The 25,250-nt window shown below is 50.7% G+C and overlaps 2 protein-coding genes across 9 annotated transcripts in view; one reads left to right on the forward strand and one right to left on the reverse strand.

Moving 5' to 3' along the window:
- Positions 1-98: 98 nt before the first annotated feature.
- On the reverse strand, positions 99-3,510 carry TAF11 (TATA-box binding protein associated factor 11). Its single transcript, XM_042833576.1, has 5 exons — positions 3,313-3,510; positions 3,086-3,225; positions 2,585-2,672; positions 1,991-2,087; positions 99-825 (listed from the first exon to the last, which is right to left on the reverse strand). The coding sequence occupies exons 1-5, from the start codon at positions 3,508-3,510 to the stop codon at positions 695-697; spliced, it is 654 nt and encodes a 217-aa protein (XP_042689510.1). The 3' UTR covers positions 99-694.
- Positions 3,511-4,126: 616 nt separating this feature from the next.
- Positions 4,127-25,250, forward strand: part of ANKS1A (ankyrin repeat and sterile alpha motif domain containing 1A) — an 83,689-nt gene continuing 62,565 nt past the window's right edge. For 4 of the 8 annotated variants that reach the window (XM_042833747.1, XM_042833740.1, XM_042833741.1 and 1 more), the window contains exons 1-3: positions 4,127-4,369; positions 23,548-23,628; positions 24,392-24,548. In XM_042833747.1, coding sequence (XP_042689681.1) covers positions 4,143-4,369; positions 23,548-23,628; positions 24,392-24,548 — 465 coding nt within the window. In that variant the 5' untranslated portion in view covers positions 4,127-4,142. Of the gene's footprint in view, positions 4,370-7,155; positions 7,362-9,913; positions 9,967-17,360; positions 17,484-18,799; positions 18,882-23,547; positions 23,629-24,391; positions 24,549-25,250 lie in introns of those variants that run through there. The other 4 variants (XM_042833744.1, XM_042833742.1, XM_042833746.1 and 1 more) reach the window with 4 other exon arrangements.

The raw sequence follows: 25,250 nt of genomic DNA on the forward strand, positions 1-25,250 counted from the left end.
ACATGTTGGGCTTGGTTGAGGCAGATCGCAGCGCGCTCTCCCTGCTTTGAATCACACCAACACCATTACACAATTACCATGTGCTGTCCAAACGAGACTAAGAATATAGCAACGAGTTTAATGTACAAAAAAAAGACACTTCTGTACAGAGAAACCACCGCGGCCGTGCCAGCAGGAGGCACGATGCTGGTGGGTAAATACACGGAAGATGTTGCACGTTTCTTTTGCAGGCTGCTGGATCAGAGGACCCTGAGGCACCAGGCCAAGAATCTGCCTCCTCCTCGAGCCCGCACAGCACTAAGCTGACAAGCTGGCCTTCAGCAGTTATTGCAGGAAACATCCCCATGTTTGCCTACATGAATGACTGCACACAACGTGCTGCTCGTGGGCTGCTGGCAGGGAGCCTCTCCTGTGGGGATGAGCTTAATGGGACAACTGCAGCTTCAGCATTTCTCCCTGCCCTTCTATCCCATGAGCCACGCTGAGAACTTTCATGGTAGTTTTGTGAACTGAAAGCAATCCACAGAAACCTCCATGCTTGAAGTTACTGAAATCCACGTTGAATTGAGCTTGAGAGGCTCCTGGGAGAGGACTGCAAGCAGGAGAGGGGGAGTGCTTCTGTCTCATATCTGCTGTACGGTGCACAACCGAAGCTTGTTTGAACTTGTCTTCTCTTTGCTGATCCCAGGACACTTCAGTGGAAGATGATCTTTTTATATTTGGAATTCGGGATCTGTCCTCGTGACTTGAGCCTCCTGACAGCCTCCCGCATGTGTTTGGGCTGCAGAGGTGGCAGCTCCCCCCACTTCTCACACACATCCAGTGCTAAACAAAAAAACAGGAGTTGACATGAGCAAGGAGAGCTCAGCTCTGCTGTTCTCCCAGCAGGCGACATTTGAAAAGCCTCCTACTGGTCGAACTTCGATAATAAAGGCAGCAGGTGACACTGCTCAAGGTTTACAGCTCATGTTTTATCTGTACACAAGAACGAAACAGCTTTGTGTGTCTCTCTGAAGAAAAACCAGTCCTTGGGGCACCAATACCAGCTCAGAATCAGCTGCTTTTTCACAACATTCCAGCTGCTATGGAATAGACTAGGTCATGCAAGAGCTTGACAAGGCTTCATCATCTTAAACTTGCTACTTTAAAACCACCCCTAGCTCGTGAAGTATGTTCTGGGGCTTGTGTGCAGCAGTGATAGGAGGGAACAGCCTACAGCTGACTTGAAGGGCAGTCCCTGTTCTTCATTTCTGGTAAGTATCATTCAGGTCTCCTGCCAAGGACATGAAGCAATTAAGTACAGCAGTGAAGCTGCTTATCCAGACAGCCTCTGGCAACACAGAGCTGCAGACACAGTCAAAGCATAAGAAGTGCCAAAAGCTGCATCATCCTCGCTGATGGCAATCCCTGCACATCCAGGCCGTGTGTTTTGTGTGACAAGCCTGTACTAAGTTGTTGGCACAAAAAACGAGAATCTTTTCCTCCTCTGCATGAGCCTGCACACAGCTGGGTCAGCCTTGCACAGGCCAAGGAGATCTCAGCTCACTGCAGTAACAAAGAATCTTGCAGGTTAAGAGGCTTAAATAACGCATTTCCCTTCTAAGCTGAATTTGACACAGTAGTATTAATGAGATCTTTGCTTTGGCACTGCAGCCTACTCATGTAGGAGCAAGAACTTCTAAGTTATCTTCTGCAGAAAAGATAAAAAAGGAGGAAGGCACTCACTGATCTCAACTGGTTTATGGGCAATTATATTAACAGCATTAGAGTGGAATATGGACAATGCCACACTTCCCCCTGAGTCTCAACAGCAGCTTTCTGCTGCTGCTGCTGAAAGCAGGAGGGCTCTGCAGGGCAGTGTGTCAAGCTGCAGACCTGGAGAAGAAGCCACAAAAGTCCAGCCTTATTTCATGTCCTTCTGTTCTGCTTTAAACAACGCACTCTCTCTGTGTTCTTAACCTTTTACTGAACAATAATGTGATTTGCTCACCTTCCTCCACCACTTCCCCAACGAAGACCTTGGAAATGCCAGACATAGCAATAACCACGTTCTGAGAGACAGATGTGCCCGTGATGGACTGGATCAGCTGCACAAACCAAGAAGAGGCAGTCAGTCAAATAAGGCACATGCAGCAACAGTGAAATATTTCAAATTATATTTAGTAATTGGAGCCTGCCAAATATCAAGCATCAGTAAACAAAATGAGCAGAAACAGCAGTGAATGATCTTTGGAATAAGGTCCTATAGCTGTGGGCACATGCTAACTGTAACAATTTTAGATTACTTTTATTCAGCTACAGATCTGTACTAGCCACTGTCCCCCAAACTACTTTCATGTGAGATAAGCTCCTATTTAAACTGCATAAACCCCACGGGCGCACTGAGTACGACATAACCAGATAAGCAGATCTAGGGACGGCCACAAAGGCTGAGATGTGGCTGGAGGGGAGGGAGTGAGTGCCCACAGTCCTGAACTGCTGAGCCCCCCATAGTAATAAGTTTATGTACGTGTGTGAGGCTGGGCTGGGAGCGCGGCCAGGCTCAGCCCGTTTGCTTTGTGCTGAAGTATGACTGAAGTCGTACCCGTTTGATAGCAGCTTTGGGGAAGGCAGAGCGGCGATACATCTCGTAACGATTCAGCTGTTCTTCAGAAAAGGAGGAGACCAGTATTCTGGAGGGGAGAGAATGAATCACTTACAGAGATTTAAAAAAACCAAACAGGCACAATTCTGAAGCTCGTCAGGCCGCTGACACAGTTCTGTAAAGCATTGCAACCATCCTCAGCCTCCCAGCAGCATAAAAAAGAGCTGGAGAGAAAACAACAGCACTCCAGTTGTGTTAAGATTTGCAACGCAGATGGTGAGGCAGCTCAGAGGGATCTGGGAAAGAGCTGCAGATACAGAACATCCTGGGTTGGAAGGGAAACACAGGGATCCCACACCAAACTCCTGGCCCCACACAGCACCACCCAAACCCGATGGCCGTGGTGTCCCAGCAGAGCCATTCCCCTCGGGGGGGCCTCGCATCGCATTTGGACTGAACGCCTCCAGCCCTGTCAGAACCCCCCGCCCCGGGCGCACTCACTGCATCTTCTGGATCTCATCTTCGTCCACTTTGTGCTTCCTCTCCTTCCTCTCCTTCAGCTCCAGCTTCACCTTCTTGGCCGCCGACGGCTGCAGGCTCAGGTCCTCCCCGTCCAGCGCCTCCCCCTCCGCGCTCCTCACCTGCACGAGAGAGAGGCGCTGTGGCGGCGGCCCCGTTCGCTTCCCGCTCCCCGCCCCTCACGGCCGAGCCCGGCGCCGTGCCCTCACCTCCCCTTCCGCTGCCTCCACCTTCAGCTCCCCGCCGCCTCCAGCCTCCCTCGCCTCCCCCTCTGCCGCCCCCTCCGCGGCCGCCGGTTCCTCCGCGGCCTCAGCGCCGGCCCCGGCAGGGGATGAGGCGGTGGGTGACGGCTCCCGCTCGGCGCCGCTCCCTCTCTCCTCCCGACCCGGCTCTCCGGGTTCCGCCATCGCCCCGCGTCGCGCCGTCGCGCAGTGATGACGTCACACTACAGCGGCCAGCGGGTGGGGGCGCTGTCGTTATGGCAACGGGGCTTCTATGGGTCTGAGCGCCGTGGGGCCTTCGGAAGTTGAGCTCAGCTTGGGGACGGGACCTTTCCCCCCCACGAAGCTACCTCGGGAGCTGAAAGCAAGTTCAGGATTCTGCTTCCGACCTGAAAGCTGTGGCAGCTCTTCAAGCGGAGACGGCTGCTTGGAGCAACTGCACACGGAAATGTTTCTAACCTCTTTAAGGTGGAAATCTGCCTCGTCTGTAGCTGAGGTTGCGGGTTTAATGCATCGTTTTGCAGGGCTGTGTTTTGTACGCGCTTCATTCCTTCATGAAAAGGAAGGGGATGAAAATACGAGTCCTCCTGAGCGCCCTGCGGGATAGCAGGCCACGCCCACTCAGTGCAGGCCACGCCCATTCAGTGCCGGCCACGCCCATCTACATTAGGCCACGCCCAGATACATTAGGTCACGCCCATTCGCTATAGCACGAACGGGTCCCTCAGACCACGCCCACGCGCCCGCAGGCCACGCCCCCCGAGCATCCTTCCGGGGCGTGGCCTGGCGGGAGGCGGTGGCGGCGGCCGGGCCGGGCCATGGGGAAGGAGCAGGAGCTGCTGGAGGCCGCCCGTACCGGGAATCTGCCTGCCGTAGAGAAACTGCTGTCGGGAAAACGCCTCAGCTCCGGTTTCGGTTCCGGGGGAAGCGGAGGAGGTGGTGGTGGAGGTTCCGGGGGTGGTGGAGGCGGTGGAAGCGGCGGCGGTGGAGGAGGAGGAGGAGGAGGAGGTGGAGGTGTGGGGCACCCGCTGTCCAGTCTGCTGAGGTGAGCCGGGGGCGCTGGGAGGATAAAGGCATTGTGGGGCTGCAGGCCTGGGGAGCTCTGTGGGGCCGAGAAGCTGCGGGCCCGTGGGGCAGCTGGGCTGTGTTCAGAGGTGAGCGCAGGGCTTGAGGCTGTGGGAGGGTTGTTATGGGTGGCTGTGTGGTGTGAGGGCTGTAGAGGGCTGAGGGGCTGCAGGGCTTTGGGGTAGGAGGTGGGAGTTTGGAGCTGTGGGGTGGGATGTGGGGAAGGCAGTGGGGCGTTAAGTGTGTCTAGGCTCTCGAGGTGAGCACTGAGCTTTGTGGGAGTTTAGAGTTGTGGGGTGTGTAGGGTTGGGGTGCTGTAGGGCTGCGGAGAAGGAATGGAGGTGTGTGGGCTGGAGAGATCTTAGAGTGGGGGTGCATATGGGGCTGGGAGACTGAGGACTGTGCTGCTTGAGATGAGGTGTGGGCATAGGGGTGTTGTAGGACTGTGGGGCAGGTAGGGATTGTGGGGTTGGTGGGGTACAGGGTTGAGGGCACAAGATGTATGGGGTTAGTGGGTTTATAAGTGTGAGCTGGGCTTTTGGGGGTTGCAGGACTGGCACAGGGGGTGTGTGTTGCTGGTGTGCTGGGGGGTGACAACGGGATTGTGGAATGGGGAAGCTGTGGGTTGGAATCTGTGCATAGGGTGGAATGTGTGGGCAGGAGGGCTGTGGGACAGGGGCTGTCTGAGCTCCTGTGGCGTGGGATGGAGCCCAGTGGGACATGGATGTGTCTGTACTGTAAGTGAAGGGGGAACCAAGAACTGCTGCCCCTGGGGTTTGGGCCTGTGTGGGTTGAAAGGAGTGCATGAAGGGGATAGGATGAGGCACTGCGGTGGGATACATGGACTGTGGGGTACATAGAGTGTGTGAGCATAGATTGGAGCAGCCCTGAGCTATGGTAGCATGGAGGTGGTGCTGCAGGGGCTGGGAGCAGAGTCCCTGGGGCTCTGTGCCCCAAGGCGAGGCTGTAAGCTAGGGGAGCATTGCAGCAGGGCTGGTTGATGCCCTGTGTCGGCTTTGGCCCTGCCTGCTCCCCTAGGCTGCTGCAGGATTGCAGGCGCCGCTGATTGTGGTTGGTTGCAGCAGACTGGTGTAACTGGGAAGACGTGTGTTTGGAGGAGGAGGACTCTGGGTCAGTGTGCCAGCAGGGGCTGGTGACTGTGTATGGGTTTCCTCTGGTCATGGGTGAATGTACAGGTTAGAAGTGCAGCTGGGTGTTCAACAAGGTGTCTTCTCACTGTCCGTGCTCTGTCTGCTCGCCCTCCATTATTTCCATTGCTTGCAGCAATGCTGCTTCGCCGCAGCTCAGCCTGACAGTGGTTGGCAGCTCAGGGTCAGCTGTGCTGCATGCTGCACAGGCACCCAGAAGGAGGGCACGCTCCTTTGCTTTTGCATTTAAAGGACCACGCTGTGTAATTCGCTCTGCTTTGAAGCTTTTAGATGTTTGTTAGTGTTTTCTTCTTTTTTTTTTTTCCCCCTGGCATCTCCTAAGGAAGCCACTTGCTGGTGCGTTTCTTGAGTTGCAGCTTTTTTGCTGGTCCAGCACTGTTCTGTTCCCTGAGCAAGTAGTTTGTTTGAGGGTAGGAAGGGAGGATTTGAGCCCTTTCTGAGTTACGCCATCACTGTGGTCTGAGTGTCTGAAAGGATACAGCTTGCCTATTTGTAGCCAGATTTGATCCACTTTTCTATCACTGTATCAGAGATTTGCTGCTGCACTCTGAGCAGAGCACAGAGCCCAGTGGCTGCCAGTGCTTACGTTTCCCTGGTGTATAAATCTGCTTCTCTGCAATGCAAATCTGCACTTGGGTCAAAATTTCTCTTTTTCATTTAATATACTAAAAACACTGAGCCCTTGTATTGAGTGGGAAATTGGCTCGGAACCCTTCAGGCTTGTCTGCATCAGAAGATGGATGTACTTAAGGGCTGTTCAGATAAAGTGGAGAGGGTCAGCTGAGTTAAATACACACCACGAGTGTTATCAACCTCTAGTTGTAACAGCTCTGCCACGCTCACCGGCAGCGCATGGTGGTGACTTTGTGTTATGGGGATGCATCGCTGCATTCCAGGCTGCTCTGCAGGCTGGGTGGCTGATCAATGTTTGGCAATCAGTGTGGCTGCAGCAATGCCAGACCCAGGTGTGATGGCAGACCCCCATAATCCCCATTGGTGCCAGTGAGCAGCTCCAACATGGGTCAGGAGCTCCTCGGCTGCTCCCGGGGGCAGGGAGGAGGATGTGTGGCGGTGCTTAATTACAGCCAGCCCTGCCCTGCTGTCCTCCTTTTAAATAACTTCAAGGCTTTGGAAATGGGGAATATGAAATTCCGTCTGCCTGACACTTGATGGAAAGCCAGAGGTTGGGAAATGAAAGGGATGTGATGTGGGAGGAGGTGGTGGGTGCCAATGGGTCACCCCTGAGCTCAGCTGTCCTCAGAGAGCAATGTCCCAACAGACAGCAACAACAGCTTTGGAGTAATGTGGAGGTTGGAGGTTAAGCAATAGACACTCAGTGCTGGTGAGTGAAGAAAGCACAAAGTAAGCACCCAGAGCAGGGACTTCTGTGCGTGTGTTACGAGAGCTTTGATTTGGAGGTGCTTAGGAGGGGTGCTCACCTGCCTTCCTGCTCCTTCCCTGTCTGCTTCCTGCTCTCTCCAATGCTAGCACAATGTTCCAGTCCCTGTTTTGCAGCAGTCTCACTGCCTGCTCTCTGCATTCAGTCTCGGCTGTCCCAGAAGCACAGTTTGAAGATGGGTACAAAGCAGCTGTTTGCTCAGACACAGTGTGAATGTGGTGCCACATCTGTACAGAGAACAAATGCCGGTCCAAAAGGCACAGAAGGTGCCCCCAGCAGTGTTCAGTGGAGAAGATTTTGCATCACTGCATTTGTTGGGATTTCAGGGTGAGCTTTAGCAGGGCCCGAGGCTCCCAGCTCCCATCACAGCGTGAGACCTCCCACTGCAATCACGAGTCGTGCAGGTAAGCAGGAAGCGAGATGTGATAGACTGTGAGAAGTCAAACGAGAAGGAAACGCTGAGGTGGAATTAAAGATGAAGTCTCTCCCCAGGGGGGCAAACGTGCTGCTCCGTAATGCTAAAAATATCTGGTAGAAAAACACACCCCAGTGGAAAGCAGAACCCTGCAGAAAAAGCAACTTCTTTTCACCAACTGATATCAAAAGATGGGATCTCTGTTGGTGAGAGGGGAAACTGGGGCTGCTGCTGGGCTTTCAGCTCCTGTAGGTCTGTCAGGGACAGGCTGTGCAGGGAGCTAGGGCATTCTGTATGCATCTGTTGTGGGGAAGGATCTGGTTGTGCCTTCGTTGAAGCCACAGCAAGTGTTCCGCTCAATTTGCTGCAGTTATGACTGGCGAGTATTTTCTTTGGGTTAGGAAATGACATGGTACAATGGTTAAACACTTAAAGTAGCTTCGAGTAGCCCAAGTGTGGTTAAAGTCGGAAAAATGATTTTTTCTTAAATGAAAAAGTGGGGTTTTATTTGGGGTTTTATATTTGCTCCTGCACAGCTTGATGGCTTAAAAATGTTTGTTAGTGCTTTACTGCAGAACGCTTTCTGAGGGTTATCTGGTCCGTGAGCAGTTCCTGGTGCCTGGGCCCTCCTCTATTGAGCAAAAATGAGGTGAGCAACACAGCGAGCAGAGCACAGGGTTCAGCTGTTGGGCTCTGCGTGCCCAGGGCTGGCAGCCAGGAGGCACAGCCCCAGTGCTGGGTGATGTGGGGTGGGGAGCAGCCGCCTGGCTCCAAGGTCCAACTTCAGGGGTTGTGTAGAGGTGCCAACAGAATGTTTCCTCATCTTTCCCTTCCCTCACCCAGTGGAAGTTCCTCTTGGAGCATTCTTATGAAGCATGCAGACACTCTGGCTGTGTTTTCACTTTTCTCAGGGCTGTCATTAATAGCATCTCGCCCAGTTTTGAACTCTCCTGCTCCCCACCCTGCCTTGCACACAGCAAAGCAGGGCAGATCGCTCTGATATTGCTGAGAGCATGGACACCACAGGCATGAGGTGTGCACCAAGTCGTACGTTGCAAGTTGTTTCCAAAGCACTTTCTAAGGAATTCAGGAGGGCTGCAATTATTGGCAGTGACTCTGAACCATTCTGCATCTGCGTGATCTTCTAATGCAGCACTGAAACACTTCATTTGCTGCTTTGGTCAGCACAGCTCTGTGATGAGGCGTGTGTTCTGTGCCAGCAGCTCCGTGCATGACCTCAGACAGCCACACTGGCAGTGCTGTGGCATGAGGAGTGCCGGGCAGCTCAGGCTCTGTGTCACTACAGCATCCCCATGTGAGAGCAGTGCATCCAGGTGGGCATGGAGCACAGTTCCCAGTGCTTCCCATTGCTCGGTGACACCCCTTCCAGGAGCTTCATCTTGCAGTGCTCTCATGCGGGTTGTTCCATGGCTTTGTGTTTTTTGTGCCCTGAGCAGGACTGGCTTAAAAGTTGGCTGGAGCCTCCCTAGAAAAGCTTGAGGACCAAGCAGGTGCTGGTGGCTCACTTCATCAGATGCAGCCTTGACATTTGCATCTCGAGGATTTGAGGGTTGGCTGTAGTGATGCTGGGTTAGCAGCTGCATTCAGCAGTATTCGTGTTTGTCCATATTTACTTTGCTGGCCAAAGGGATGTTTGCGAGGCTTCAGTGGGCTGAGTGGTTGGCTGGGGGATCCCCTGCCAGCTCTTTGATTAGTGTATGCCCCAATTTCTTGTCCTGCAGTTGAGCTGTGTGCAGGAATTTCAGCACGAATCCCACAGCTATGTGTGTAAACAAACAGGAGACTCCTGAGCGATGAGATGCCGACACTTCTGTAGGCTTGCACCAGTCTGCAAGCCTGAAACTGGAGGAACATCACTGCACACCTGAGTGCATCCAGAGCACAGCGTGTTCTGAAGAGCTGTGTGGCGTTGGGCTGGACGCTGAACGCTGAAGAAATGGGGTTTGACAACTGACAAGGAGACTTGAAGGCTGTGACTACGCTTGTGCAGCAGTGATCTTGTCCTCTCCTGCTTTCATTCCCCAATGGATGTTTGAGCATTCGTGGGGCTGTGCCAGAGTAACTCGCTCCAGCTGGCTGACCCAGCAGAACAGCTTCGTTTGTGATGGCCCTGTTCCTAGATCCTATACAGGGGGGGTTGGAAACCTGCAGGTGTGGAGGGGCAGGCTCCCCCCTTGCCCTCTGCTGCTTCAAGAGCAGTTGTCCCACAGCAGCTTTGTGTGAAGTGATCTCCAAATGTGTGTTTGTGGGAGTGGAGCCACTGGAGCAAGGCTGCTTGGCAAAGAGCTCAGCTTTATGAATGTATGAATGTATGAAACAGCATTTGATATACGAGCAGCAACTGAGCCAAGAAACAGCGCTCATCCAGTGGTGGTTTTTAATGTAGTGCATTGTTTTAGGGTGACTGAAAGAAAAGCAAGCAGGCTGTGAAAGACAGAAGTGAAAGATGGGACGCAGAACAGAGGTCGTAGATAACGGATTACACCTGCATTCATCCCAGACCAAAAGGGAAAATTCTCTGGCAGCTCCACTTGGATGAGGATGAGACAAGCTCCTGGAGGCAGTGAGGATGGGTGAGCTGTGCTGTGGTTCCTGGCTGCAGTGATGGGTGAGTGTCCCCAGCATGGCTGTCATCCTCCTGTGCCACCTGGAGGCAGCAGCATTGCAGGAGCGCTGCAGCCATCAGCTCAAGGTGAAGCATCCTCGTGGAAGTGCCTTTAGGTGGGGTGTTGGTGGTCTCCTCTTCGCACTGCCCCCAGGAGTGAGGCTCTTCTGATGTGGAGGTGGCACCGTGCCCGTCCCAAAGAGCTGGCTCTGGAGTACAGCTCAGGCTTGGAAAGGAGAGAAATCCTATTTCACAGAAAAATGGTAAAAATAAAACTGTTGAGGATTGATTTGTTTCTATAGCAACAGACTGGAGAAGCTAATACAGCTGCACTCTGCAGAAAGGAGAAAAACAGGAATTGGCTGACAGCTCCAGTCCCAGATGCACTAACATTTCAAAGAAAGATCTTCGATAGTCCAACGGAGGGGTAAAATGCTTAATTAAAGGCCAGGAGGGCAGAAAGGTGTGAACCGTGCTCAGGAAGGAAGCAGTGCCTGGGAGCGTGCGGGCGAGCTTCTCTCCGCGCTGTGTCCCAAAGGACTGCTTGCTGCCACCCCAGTGGGACGCGTCCTGCCCAAAGTAAGGCAGTGCCTCAATGCAGAGCAGTCCATGGATGTTCTTCGTGTCTCCGTCCTGCAGTGAATCCCCGTGGCTTGCTTTAATGATCATGCTTAATTGTCAGAGCGCCCCTTTGTTGCACAGACTGGGAGATGATGGACTTCGAAAAGCCCAGATGAGTTCTGGAACTAAATGTTCTTGAACACCCTTTAACTCAAACCAAATGTGGGACTCAGCTGGGTGCCTCGTGCCAGGGCAGAGTTCTCTGTAGGTGTTTGTCCTGGAAGAAGATCCCATGGAGCACCCACACTGCTGGCTAAGGAGCTTGAGTGTAAAGCCCTGTTTTTCATCTGTACTGTGTGTATTTGGGTGGATTTTGACTTGACTTTTGCCCGGACCAAGGATTTGAGCAGGCTGTGGCTCATTGCAGCACCGTTCACGCAGCTCTTTTCCCCAGTGGTTCGTAAAGATGAACATGTGAGAAGTTTGGGAAGCCCCAAGGAAGATGCCAAGTGCAGAGACCACGTGTGCATGCACATTCCTGACTTGATGCATCCCGCCTTGCGTGGCTGAGTGTTTCAGATTAAAATCAGTGTATATATCTGAACCTAGCTGGATGTGAAGGGAACTGCAGAAGTTGCTTTTAAAGCAGGAGTGTGCAAGCAGGGCTAATGCAAAGCTCTCTGAGAGCCTGTGTTATTTTGCTTAAGGGAAGCGAGAGTTTGAGTTCAGTTGTTTAGGTTTGGTAAACCCTGATTACATTAGCACTCTCCCCTTGTTATTTAAACACATGGTTTCTTTTAAAGGGAAATTAAATTTAAGAATAGACCTCAAGCTTTTTCCAGCTAAAAGGAAGTATCTGCAGTGCTGTGTACTTAGGATGCAAGAACACAACCCTGCCTGAAAGTGAGTGCCATAAATAATATGTAAATACATTATCTCATTAGATTTATATCTGATCCTATTGCCTGCTGGTTTTCAGACTCTTACGCCAAACAAGCCCGAAAATGTCATAGGTTGCCTTCAAATCTAATATTGAAGTGGGCTGGAAATTAGGTGAAATGACTTTTGCCTCATCCTAATTAAGACACGATGAGCAATCCTTTCAAGTTTGGCATCACCAAGTAAATTGCCTGGTTTTAGAATGTAATCCGATTAAAGGCGGCCAGCGCTGCGGCACAGATGGGCCCACAGCCCCCTCCCTGCTGCTGGAAACCAGAGCCTTTTCCCTTTTGTTTTAGGAAGGAGCAACAGGTTTCTGATTAAAACCTTGATCTCTGGAGGATTGAAAGCTTTGCGTTCTAATCTTGGTTCTCTTTAAGGATCATGAGGGCCATCAGATGACTTAAATATGGTGTGCAGGTGCCATGGACCTGGGTTTTGGTCTGCCAGGACCCAGCGAGCCGTTCGAGCCACGGCTTCTTGCTGCAGTTAAGTGTGAAGAAGTGTTGGCTGTCCTATAAGAGGAGTCTGAGCAGCCTTGGTTTATCCTGCCATCCCCCAAGGGTGACTTCTGGTTGTCTTGGAGTGATGTCAGTAACCCCTCTGTGCAGTGTGAAATCACTGCGTTCCTCTCGTGTCCTTTCAGCCTGCTGGAGTCTGAATTCTATGGCTCATCTCCACTTGGTTGAAACCAGCTGAAAACTTGCAGCGTCTGGAAGGTGTGCGTACTTAGTGCTTGATTTAGTGTTCTGGGGATGTTTCCTTTAACAACAACAGGAATTATTTCACAAAAAGGGTGAAGCAAGAAAAAACTTGGAAGAGAGCTGAGTATACCGAACTTGGAGGATGTGATCCCAATGTGCTACCCAGCACCTGGGCTGAGGCCACTGGTGGGAATCATAGAAGCACAGGAGTGCTGGGATTGGAGGGGACCTCAAGATGTAACTCCCTTGCTCAAGCAGATTCTCTACAGCAGGTTGCACACGTGGGCATCCAGGTGGGTCTTGAATATCTCCATAGAAGGAGATCCCACACCATCCTTGGGCAACCTTTTCCAGCACTGCATCACCCTTGCCATAAAGAAATTGTTCTCCTGTGTTCAAGTTTTAGGCCATCATTCTTTGTCCCATTGCTAAGCACCACCAAGAAGAGCCCGCCCTCATCCATTTGCCTTCCACCCCCCTTTAGATAGAAACATTTATCAGATCTCCTCTCAGTCTTCTTTTCCCCAGGCTGAACAGACCCAGGTGACTCAGCCCTTCCTCACACAGGAGATGCTCCAGGCCTTCTTCATCTTTGTAGCCCTCCACTGAGCTCCTTCCAGAAGATCCCTATCTTGTTTTGAACTGGGGAGCCTAGAGCTGGCTGCAGTGGCTGAGCTGCAGCACAGAATCCATCCTGCTTTCTTCTGAAGCTGGAAACGAGTCAGAGGGGCGGCCAGTCCTGCTCCTGCTGTCCCATAGAGCCTGTGCTGCCTTCACAGAGGGTTTGCTGTAGCAGATTCAAGCCTAGAGATCATTAAATGCAGCTCTGGAATGACTTGGAAGAGGCAAGGCACTGTTCTTAGCCTCTGCTTTGACTTAATGTGCCTACAGGCTCGTCGCTGAATGTGCAGCTCTGGACCCACGCTTGTCCCTGTCGTCTGGGACCCGTTTTTCAGATGCAGGTGGATGTTGGCTCTTGAGGTCAGGTTAGCAAAAAGGAGGAATTTGAATCTCAAAATAAACATTTGAGTGTTAAATGTTGTGTTTAAGTTGTGTGTGTGTGTGTGTGTGTGTGTATAAATACATGGTAAGCTGTTTATCCTCCTTCATTGACCTTAACCGCTTTGCAAGACTTGAGGTTTTGCTCACTGATGTTATCTGAGTGTGAGGTGGTTAAGAGCTCAGTGTTCTCCCCAGCTTACTCATGGTTGGCTTTTGCTTTCTGTTCTAAGTTCTTCAGGAACATGGGGCACGTTGTAATGGTCTGCAGTGCTGCTCCAAGGTGGCTGTGTGCGCTGCTTCTACTGTGAGAGGGACAGGAGGAAAAGGAGGCTGTGCTTCCTCTCCCCAGAGGCAGTCCATGTTGGTGATGGGGAGATGCTGAAGCAACGTGAGGTGCCCTGGAACCCTTGGAGCTGTATGGGTGAGCCTTGCTTCAGATGCAGTTATTCACTGGGATTGAGTTGCAGTGTCCCTGAACTTGTTAGAGGCAATGCCTCTGCATCAGTTTACACATTAATAGTCCAACTTGCATGTACATCTGTACTGTGTATTAAGAATGTGAGGTTGGGAAGGGCTGTGCTGCTAAATGCAGCTTCTGGCTGAGGGAACTGTATTTAACAAAGAAACTGCTTCTCGAGTGCACAACTGCTCCCTTTAGCAGCCATCCCAGTTTCCATAAGCTTCCTTCAGAACTGCTGTGCTGTGAGTCTTAAGCTGATGCTTTCTGTGTTTGCTTGATGCAAGCCAGGGCTGAGCAGGAGCTTATCTCAGTGCTGTGACCATGACCCAGTCCGTTGCGTCCTCAGTTTTTCCCTGGAAGCTGCTGTAGGTCACTTTTCTGTTTTCCTTTCTGCCAGTGCTCTCTCTTGTCCTGTCATTTCCCTAACCAGCTAACAAGCTCATGGAGAAAGAATTTCATCTGCAGTCATTGTAGCCATGTGGAGCTGCCTCGTTTGTGCCAGCATTGCAGGCAATCCTCTCCTGGACCTGTGTTCCCTTCCTTGAGGGCCTCATTCTCCCATCCTGTTGCGTTCAGGTTTCACTAGCAGAGAACAGTTTGCTTTTCCCTGAGGCTTACTGCTTCTCCTGCTCACATTGGTGCCCTGTGGGTCTGTCCTGAGGCAGGTCTGTCCCCCCTCCATGCCCAGACAATGCAGCACACCGGTGCCAGCCTGGGTTCAGAACCCCCCCATCACAGATCTCAGCAGTGTTATCAGGGCAGTGGATGGTATGTGAGCCCCCATCTAATTTTTTTTTTATCTCCCTGAGGCAGAAGTGCACTCTGGATGTAGTTACTGGTACAAACCAATTGCATTTGCTTTATAATTGATGTAGGGCAGGACTAATTCATTCTGTCTCTCTGCTTTACTTGGCCTATTTACCTGTTTCTCATCTGCTCCAGGTCATGCATTAGCAGTGGTCTGAGAGAGAATTCCCCGTGCTGTGGCAGCAGGAGCAGGCTGGCAGGTGACACAGAGGTGCTGTGTGTGGCCTGGAGGGCACCGTGGCCACAGGGGCCACCTGAGCCCCTCTACAGATGGAAGAGTCTGTGCATGGAAGGATAGCAGGCACCCTTTCTCCTAGATGCAAGCTTCCCTGCTAGAAATCCCAGTTCGCACTGAGCTGTGTATGGGGTGAGATCACTGTGGGTGCTGGGGAAAAAATAAACAGTCACTTTGGCTGGATCTAATCCCATTGATTTCATCTGACAACGAGCATCTAGCAGCTCCACAGAGCAGACAGTGGAGGGTGATGCGTCCTGCCAACCCAAAGCACTTAATTGGTGCATCAGTTCCCTGCATGGGGGCACTGACAGGCGGTGGGAATGAAATGCACTCTGCGTTTCTTGCTCGAGTTCCTTTTGGCGATGCTTTCTGCTCTACGTTCAGAGCCTTTGTGAGTCTGTGTGTCAGAAGTTGGCAGGGCAGGTGGATGTGTACAGTTTGAGACGTGCTGCTCTATTTCTGTTGGTTGGCTGTCATGTCTTGTGGGGTTCTGTAGCTCTCACGGAAGGGAAAGGGGGGAACGCGGTGTGAGTTTGCCAGCTGCAGCCTGAGCTGCTCAGTGCTTTTGATCAGGGATTTGTGGCTGCCAGGCAGCTTGCTTTGGTGCTGTGGAAGTGCTGATGGAGGGAACATGTGGCACTTAGTGAGAAATTGTCAGCAAAGCCTGAGAGCCTGCCCCTTCTGGATGTGTTCTGCTCCTGTTAGAATCATAGAGCCATTGGAGTTGGAAGGGACCTCTAGGAGCCATCTGGTCCCACTCCCTGCATTGCACAAGGACACCCACAGCTCCGTCAGGTCCTCAGAGCCCCATTTTCTGCCCCTGGACAGCTCAATACTGTCTTTTCCTCCCTTTAGTTGCATCTTCTCCAGCACTGTAGAAAATGTAGAGCTCAGCTTCAAATGAAGAGCAAGGAGTGCTTACCTTCACAGTGCTGCTGGTTCCAACTGCAGTTCTGAGATATTGGCAGCTCCAGGCTGTTTTGTGACATCCATAATGCTGCTCTGTTTATTGAATTTGTGCAGGAGTGTTTTGCTTTCTTTCGTTCATTTTCCTTGAAAACAATCTAATTGGGTGCAAAAGAGGATTCATTGTAAAAGCACTATTTAGTAAATCTCATTAAAACAGTTGTGAGCACTTTGCAAAATGTTGGCTGTCCTCAGAGGTCAGTTTCTCCCCTTAGGAGAAGAAAAGCAGCTTTTGAAGTCAGTGCTTCAGGTAAAATCCTACATCAGAGCACTGGGTAGGCAATGTTTGCTTCCTGACAAATTCAGGCGTTCCAGTTGGAAAATGCAATTAAGGTAATAGTGAAGACTACATCTCAAATTCACTTGTGTACATTGGATACTGGGTGCAAACTCTTTCCTTTTTAATGGCTTTAAGTGAGCATTTCCTCTTCTCTTCTGGAATCCCTGCGTCTTTTCTGGGTGCTGTCATCTCAAGAAGCATTATGTGGGTCAGCCTCAAAGGTGAAGGCTGCAGGAACCCGTGGGGACAACATTTTGCTGTTACCTTCCCTTTGTGCTTTGTCTCTCCCATCAGGGTGCTGCCCATGCACTGTGTGTGCAGGGAGATGCTCCCCATGCTGCATGCCCCGGGCACTCATCCCTGCAGGTGCTGACTGCTTGGCTTCCCTTGTCTTGATGGTGAATACATTTTTTTTCAAATGATGTTTCAGAAGGGCTTTGTTGAGGTCTGGCTCTCCAATCCCCCACCATCAGTGCTAACATGCAGAGCCTCGTTGTGTGAGCTCTGCTTGGTTGCATGTAATCGGCTGGAAACGCTCGGTAATGGGAGCAGCTTGCAGGGCGAGTGTCTGTAATGGCTTTAAGAATAAAGGGCAGCACATGCACTCCAAGCAGACCTGGCTTTTCCTCCCTTGCAGCTATTTGTTTTGCCTCCTGCTCAGAGGGATTCTTTGGTGAGGGCAGCATGCACGAGTGACCCATCGGTGTGTCTGCTGCTGCATAATGTGGGAGGTGACCCAGCCCACCCCCAAGTTTAAAGAGATGCATTTCCACTGCCAGCAGCCATCTGTAAGGGTAGGGCTGCCCTCCTCCTAGCGCCGAGTTTCAGCTTGGCTGACTGCTTTCTATAGTGATGCTGACCCTCCCCTGTGTCACCATAGCAGGACCTGCATCCCAGAGGTTAGTGGTGGTGGCTGTGACTGTTCTTGTACCATTAGGCCAAGTCTTGCAACCTCCTGATGCCCCTTCCAGCTCCTCAGCTGATCCCTTGCATGGCTGCTATTGCTCTGAGAGCTTGTGCTCTCAGATCCCTCATTGCTCTGCCTTCATTGCTAGGCACAGTGAGAGCACCTGTGTGCTGGCAGAGCCCAGAGCTCTGGAGCAGAGCTTGGTATCGTGTGGCTCTGTCCTTGTGGTCCCTGACAGCTGTCCTGCCCTCCTGCCATCCTGAGGTCTCTGCTTTTCCATGTCCACTGTCATCACATAGTGGAGTTTGTGGCCAGCTGACTTGAAGGAAAGTGTACCTTGTTAAACTTTGCTGGCTCCAATGGATCCGATGGGGTGTGAGGAATGCACTGGGTTTTGAACCCTTCATGTTTAGCATTTTAGCTTCTTTGTTGCACTCATGCAGTGCTGCCACTGCCAAATAACTGACGAATGCTAAGGAAAAGCCCTGATGCTTTCAGAGAACAGAAGGACTGGAAGCTGTCTGCGATGGTGCTGGAGAAGAGGACAGAGGTGATGTCCCATGGCTCCACCTGTGCATGGCATCATGTATTGCTTCTTACAGCCAGCTGCCTTGCTTGCAGGTATTAACACATCCTTCCCTGCCTATCTCATTTAGTGCAGTAGGATTAAGCTTTCTGTTTGGTATCAGTTTAGTGCTCTTAGTTCAAAATACTCTGCTAAAGGAAAAGGCAGGGATGAACATGAGCCGTAAGTGAGGTGCTGGACTCATTCCCACTCCCACCCAATGCACAGATTCTCATCTCTTGGGAAACTTCAGCTTTACATCCCATATTGGAAACCGGGCGCTGTGACAATTTTGCTGTGAAGGAAGTTGATTTTCTCATGTGCCAAACCTGCTTTGGGCCAACATTTTGGAGGGGAAGAGTTCCAGATGCTTGTCGGGGATCAAAAAATCACTCTCATCAAAAACCAACCCCCTGTTTTTCTTTGCTGTGATAATGTTACAGGGCTCTGCTGTCTCCTTTCAGCTGCTCTTTGCTACCTGAGCACTGGTTGAGATGGGAGACTTGCTCTGCTGCTGGCATTGATTTATTTAAATATCCGTGAGTTTTCCTGTTTGATGTGATGGAAACGTTCATCTCATGCTTTCATTCAACTGTTCCTCCTTCAAATTTGTGGATGCAGCTGTTGCAAGAGCTACAGAGGTGGCTTCTGCCAGGTCTGCTAACAACCCAAATGCAGCTGCAAAATAATTCCTGCCCAGAAATACATCCATAAATCAGGAAACTGCTCTTAGGTGGGGCCGTTACCTTTTGTGCTGCAAGGTAAAGCTCTCGGCAGGCTCCCACTGAGTTCGGTGCTCGAGATTTGTTTTATGTGCAAGGAAATGCCTGCACTGGGAAACTGTGCTCCTTCTTGTGCAGCAGGAAAGAATTTTCTGGAAGCAGCCGCCTGCAATTAGTGCAGGGGAAGCACCTCCAGCAGCAGCGAGCTGTGCGCTCTGCGTGCCCTCACCTGCTTGCTCTAATTGGAAACACAGTTGTTGTTCCCTGATAGATTGCCTGCTGCAAGCCCACGCTGCTGTGCAGAGCACAAAAACACGCAGCGAGGTGTGGGTTGCTGCTGTGGGGATGGCCAAGCCTCTGTGTTACCTCTGCCATGCAGCACAGCCCCACTTTGCACTGCTGACACAACGTGAATCCCAGAGCTGCGCCATCAAGACTTTGCTGAGGTGAGTCATCCCCACCTTAACAGCCTCTGCTGCGGAGGTGTTGGCATCGTTTCCCTGTTGGAAGGAGCTCACAGGGTTGGTGCAGGGCTGAGCTTGGCCATGGCTGTGCATTCCATGCACGTGGCTCAGCTGCAGCTTTAACTTCAGCTCCGTGGCACGGTGCTCCCATCCCAGCAGATCCGTGTGTCCGCGCTGCTGCTTTCCCTCTCACATCTCACAATGGGATGCTTACAGCCCAGTGTTCTCTCTTTACAGGTGTTGCTCTCCCATTCCTGTGTGTTAACTGGTGAGCAGATTCCTGCTTTGCAGAACTGTATTTTGGTGGGGTTTCCTTATATCCTCGAGGAAGCATTAAGACAACAGGTTGATGGTGTGCAGCCCTGTCCTCTCCAGCATGTTCCTTCCCTTGAGGGGGGCCACTGCTCCCCTGCTGCCCAGAACTGGAGATTTGTGGTCCACCAGCCCTGTGAATCCCAACTTGCTCTTTGACCTGCCTGCAATTAATCTACCCATCGTTATTTGAGCTCTGGAATCTTTTCCCCATTCATCTTGCCATTGTAATTTTTTTTTTTTTTTTTTTTTTTTTTTCAATGCAACTTTCTGCTCTCAGCATGGGGGATTTCTCCGTGCTTTTCTCAGCGCTTTTGGCAGTGCTCTGCTCTGACTCCCCTGTTGCTTTGCATGTGAAAGCTGGTGGCCTTTGGCTCTCCCAGGGCTGTGCAGCCTGCTCTATGCATCGCCTTCCCCCCAGCAGCTCCTTGAGGTTTCCTGGGTCCTGAGAAGCACGTGGGGTCAGCTTCCTCCCTTGCATTTAAGCATATGAAATTGTATTTTAGCCAAGAAGGCAGTGCTGTTAGTGGGAGGATTTTGCATATAGCAAAGGCTTTCTGGGCAGGGCTGGAATGTGGAGTGAGACCTCTGTACGAGTTTAAAATGCTGGGATGCTCTGCAAGCTTGGTGCAATTATTCTCTGCGAATGGCCACCCGCATCTTTTGTAATGTGTCTGATTTATTTGTGTAAGTGATACCGCAGCTGTAAAATGGTAACACCAAGCTCTCAACCACTGTGCTTTCAGTGTGAACTCTGCTGCACCAAGTGTGGTTTTGGTGGGTACTGTATGATGGGCCCCTGGCAGCAGGGCTGAGTGCAGTCGCATTGGTGCTGGTGTGCCTGGAGAGACAAGCTGGGAAAGAATCTGCAGAACAGAAAGAAGGGAATGCAGAAGGTGTACAGGGCTGGCAGTGACATAGAGCACAGGAGGAGGGCAGCCAGGGTGTCATCCCAGCTCTGCTCTCCGTAGCAAAGAAACTTTTGCATGAAGTGTGATGACCTCCTTAAACTCGAGGTCCCCACTTGGGCTCTGCTTGCTGTACTCTATGCTGCTCGCTGGGGACTCTGCTAACCCTGCCAAGAGGGGCTGAGGAGTATTGCCTGGGCTCCAGCCACGTTCCCCCTGGCCCAGGCTGCTTTAATCTCCTCCAGCCTGCATCAGCAGCTTCTTTTGTCCGCTCCTTCAACTTGAATTCTTGCACAAAGCGTTTGAGTTGTTTGTATCATCAGTCTATGAGCAGGAAATACCAACGGAGGGTTGCGAGAATTTAGCAGCCTTGTGGATATTAAGAACAGAGCTGTGTGTGGGTGATGTCCTGCAGGCCATGCACGAGGAGTCACAGCCTCCAGCCTCGCTGCCCTGGTCACCATTCATCTCTGGGCCATTGAACCACGTCTTCAGGCTCAGTTCTCATGTCTTGTAGTGAGTGCTAAGCTTGTAAAGGCATTGGGGTGGCAGTGGCCTTCTGTCTGTATGCACGCACCTCCAGGTGCTCTGTGGCATGGATCAGAGGCTGCAGATCTGCTCCTGAGGACTCAGGAAACGTGGAGTTGTTCTTTATGTCGGGCTTTGCTGCAGCTTGCTGCCCTACGCAGCTTTGTGAGTAAAGTTACAGGAAGGAATAAACGGAAAATAAGCAAGAGGACAAATATCCTCTGTTCAGAACTCTTTATCGTGACCTGAAGCGATGCGCTTTATTCAGCAGTTTTGGCAAACAGGAAGTTTTCTTTCAGAAGCTGCAGCATTTGCTGAATCATGGAGCAAGAGAAATGGAGTGCAAGAGTTAGTTCCAACAGAACAGATTTTGCAGTTTTCAGAGCTCCTCTTATATCCTTCATGTTCAGTCTTAATTGCCTGTCCCACTGTACGCAGTGCTTGGGTTTTATACTCTGCTTCTCTCAGTGCTGTGTTTGCATTTTATAGATGAGAAAACAGGTCTGGAGGCAGAGCCTGTCCCAAGGCAGTGAGACACGGGGACAAAACCCCCGTGGCTCTCCGAGTCGCCCCCTGCATGCTGTCTTGCAGCACTCGAGGAGCATCGCAGTGGTTTTGGTGTTCAGGTCTCCTCTGCTTTGAAGAGGCCCCCAGCTGGGGCTGGCTGAGCAGTGTCCTTCCGTGCTCTCATCCCTGTGTCAAAAGCTCTTGAGATGCCTACAGGAGTGATGTCATTTCCAACAAGCCTGAGGGCAGCTCGGCTGCAAGGAGTGCAGATCTGTTCTGCTTCAGTCAGGGGTGCCACAAGAGTTGTCTGTACACTGCTTCTGGTTGGAGGTTTTCTCACTGTATGTTCTCAGAATGTTTTCTCCATTGAGCTCAGGCTGTTTTCATGCTCTGCAGGAACTGTAGTGTCTTCCAGAAGTCAAGTTCCCATTCAAATGCCCTCTCACTCTCTTTATGCAGACTGCAGTAGGAGTTATTTTCCTGTGTGTTGAGCTCTAAAATGAGAGGCTCAGGATCTCATCATAGGCTGTGCATCCATAGCAGTGGGTTGGAAGGTTGGGTTTGTGTGCAGGAGAGCTTTGATTGCAGGGAACTTGGACTAGATGGCCCTCAAAGTCCCTTCCAGCTCTAAGGATTCTATGATTCTGTGAACTTGGCTGGCTTCTACTGTAGACCTGATATTGAAGTATAAATAGTTCTCTTCTTAAATCCTTTCCATCTGAACTTTCTGGTTTGATCTTTCTTTGATAAGCTTTCTGTATTGGTGAGAATGAAAGGGCAGGAGGGTGCGGTGGGACAGGAAGGACACGTGGATCCCAGCAGATGTATCCCTTGGTACCCAGGCCTTGCTGCTGAGCCAGCTCCAGCTTGGGCTCCAGCTCCCAGTTATTTGAGTTCTGTGTTTCCCTCTAACACGTGAACCAGACCATGTCTGAGGAGGTTTTCTGGGAGTGCTTTTGCTTGCAGGGAGGCTGTGCTATGCTGGGAGTTTGGACTGGAGCCCCCAGTAGCCCTCCTGGCTATACCCAGGCCTTCTGACACTGGTTTTAACCATTAATTGCTGCTTTAAATCCAGAGTTAAATTGCCTGGGCAACCAGACTTCATGAGCCCACTGCCAAAAATAAAGCAGGATCTGAAAATGGCTCGGGTCCCTGCGTACTTCAGGACTGCCACAGCTGGATGGGGCACAAGCCCTTTTGAACTCCATCCTTTGGGTTTTGGGGTCTCATATCTTCAGGCTGTCATGTGATCCATCACCCTTCGAGTGATGCATTGCATTTGTGCGGAGATTTGCTGTTTGCTTCTGAAGTGCAGAATGGGGAGTGGGGCACAGGGATCCCCCTGGCTCCTTGGCACACTGGATTCTGTGGCTTACTTCCCTATCCTCTTAGATAAAGCTTCCCTCAGGGGTGTTTCTCCTCCCAAGATATCTTGTGGCCATCTCAGAACTCCAGAGCCTTTCAGTAGGGCTGCTGGGTCAGGCATCACAGCTGGCACAGGCTTTCCAAATCCCACCTGAAATGTGCTGGAGTGCAAGCATGCTGCGTGACTTCTGTGTTTCTACTTGGTCTGTACAGCATCCCTGTTGGTTTGGTGCCTTTCCTGCTGCTTTTATAGACTGCAGTGTAGAGTTTTTCTGGCTGGGAGCCCCATAGTAATGGCTGTTATTGCAGAAAACCCACTGACTGCTCAGGCTGCCCCATCCCAAACAATGAGTTGTGGTGATTATGTGGTGGGGAGGAAATGAAATGATCAGCAAAACCTACTTTGTAAAAAGCAATGGGTGACTTTATTTAAAAGCAGTTACACTGGAGGTTAGTGGGTGCTGTTAATTCCTACCCTGAGTTAAAAAATGATATGAAGGAGTCAAACGTATTCAGTTAGGAGGAGTGTGATTGTCCAGGCTTATAAATATAAGTCTTGAGGAGAGAAAGTTTAAAACAGTCCAACACAGATGGACTGATGAGTTGTGGTGTGTTTGGGAAGGTGAGAGGTCTGTTTTCATTGGAGGTTGTTGCTTTGGGTTCCTGTGCCCTTCCCTGGGGCAGCACTGATGCGGAGAGCTCAACCGAGAGCAGCGCTGGCATCTTGTGTGTGTTGCTCCAGTATTCGAAATGGGACACCTTGGAGGGGTTGGAGAGGAGGTTGATACTACAGTCCTCAAGTTTGACTTCTGAAAAGGGAGGGAAGTGCTTGGGGACCTCCTGCTTCCCATAGGGGCTGTTGGCAGTGATTGTTGGGCAGTGTGAAGTCGGTGTGGGTGCCTGCTGGTGACCAGCAGTGGGCTGTGCATCCCACCGCTGCAGACTTGCACCCTGGTAGCTCTTGGTATGGGGGGAAGGCTTCCTCAACCCCTGGCCCCTTCAGAGTTAGTGTGAGTTAGTGATGTCTGATGGCTTACCTTATCTACTGGTTAACCTGAGCGTTCTACTGAGGATGGTTTTTGGTGAGCACGTGTGGCTGCAAGACATCTGTTGGAGAACATGGGAGCTCTGATTCAGAGCCCAGGGTGTCTGAGCTGTGTGCTCTGTGACGCTCACCCATGCTGTGCTGTCTGTTCTCTGTGTCGCTGCCCCATAACCATCTCAGTGTGAGAGCTCTGCTGATGCCTTTTCTTGCAGTCTGTCTGTCCGTTTGCTGTATGCCTAAGTGTTCCCTGTACGTTTTCTGTCTTGCAGCATCTGGAGAGGGCCAAATGTGAACTGCGTTGACAGTACTGGATACACTCCACTGCACCATGCTGCTTTGAATGGTCATAAGTGAGTCATTTACACTGCCTTTGATCATAAGGGGTGCTATGTGCTTTACAAGCTGCAGTTTGTTCATGCATTCACCACTCTGATGCTGTTGCCTCTGAAAATGTGGCGATGGTGCAACACTACACCATCTTCAGGACAAGCAAAGAACATCAGTGCAGCAAAGCTTAGAGGTGTTCTGTGCTGCATTGTCTGTCTATCTTTTCAACAGTTTGCTAGAACATGGAAGTTTTCAACCACCCTTTTATTTACAAGTAATTCCAACCTTGTGATTCTATGATTCTATGTAACAAGACGTTAAAGATGGCTTTTCCAGTAACAGTCCTCTGCAGTCTGTCTGGTGTCCAGTGTGTTGCTGTGCCTGCACCACCTGAAATTTGCTTTTGTGTGTAATTACATTTTTAAATAACTCTGGTCTTCATTATCATACAGGTAGATCCTGTATTGTTCACTGCTACTTCAGATGCTGAGAAATTGAATAGAAGTCCTTATTCATCCTCCTTGTGCTGGTGCAGTGACTTCAGTCCCTATTCAGCTCAGATAGAACGAAGATAACACAGATCTTCCCTGAACTTATCTCAGCATTCTTTCTTTGGGCATCATTTAGTAGGAATGTTATAAAATCACATTCCAAGAGGATCTCTGAAATACTTTTTTCAGATGATTTTTTTTTTTTTTTTTTTTTTTTTTTTTTTTTTTTTGATAAAACAGTGCAGACTGTGAGACAGAGACTGAATGCCTCACAGACCCAAATCTTCTCTTGCAGGGATGTGGTGGAAGTCCTCTTGAGGAACGACGCGCTCACCAACGTGGCAGACTGTAAGGGCTGCTACCCCCTGCACCTGGCAGCTTGGAAAGGAGATGCAGACATAGTGAAGCTCCTCATCCACCAGGGACCTTCGCATACTAAAGTGAATGAGCAGGTCTGCCTGTTTTTCTCTAATATTCCTTTGAGCTGATTTTCTCGGATGGAGGAAGACCCCTTGAACTGACTCCTGGCCCTCCCCAGCTGGCAGCAGTTGTTACAGAGTTAATTGCTAGTGGGGGGGGAGGGCAGTGCCTAAAGCAATTCCTCCTGTTCTGAGCTATGAATGAATGAGGTGTATATACATTAACCTATAGAGAGAGATATAAATGTGCACCGAGAGCCCCTCCGCACCTAGGAAGTAGTCTCTTGCTTTCATGCTGAGCTTCTGAAACTAACACAGGTTTTCCTTTCAGTTGCTGGATAACTGAGAAGTTTTCTAGTTCTGTCCCAGGATACGTTGGCTCCCTTCTTTTGGGAACTAATCAAAGCAGCTTTTAGTCTTTGTTTGGCCATGCTATCTTAGCTACTCTCCTGGCTTGTCTCTAGCACTTGCTCCAGTTAACTAATTTGTAAGTGGTGAGATAATTTCAGCCTATGGTGACCCCAGATAAATCCCCTGCTTAATCTTTATTTTTTTTCTCAATCAGAAAAGGGAAGAACAAAATAAATATGGATTGTGGGAAGTCCCACCTATTTCTTTTGCTTAAGACTTTGGATAAAGGAGCTGGTTTGCTGAGTGATGCTGGCTGAGCATTGACACTGAGCCATCTGTGGTTCTGCACCGTGCCTTGGGCAGGCGTGCAGTAACACATTCCCA

This window comes from Centrocercus urophasianus, unplaced genomic scaffold (assembly GCF_019232065.1).
Source record: "Centrocercus urophasianus isolate 14NV4802_14NV808 unplaced genomic scaffold, USGS_Curo_1.0 seq_42, whole genome shotgun sequence".
In the NCBI taxonomy this organism is placed as follows: domain Eukaryota; kingdom Metazoa; phylum Chordata; class Aves; order Galliformes; family Phasianidae; genus Centrocercus; species Centrocercus urophasianus.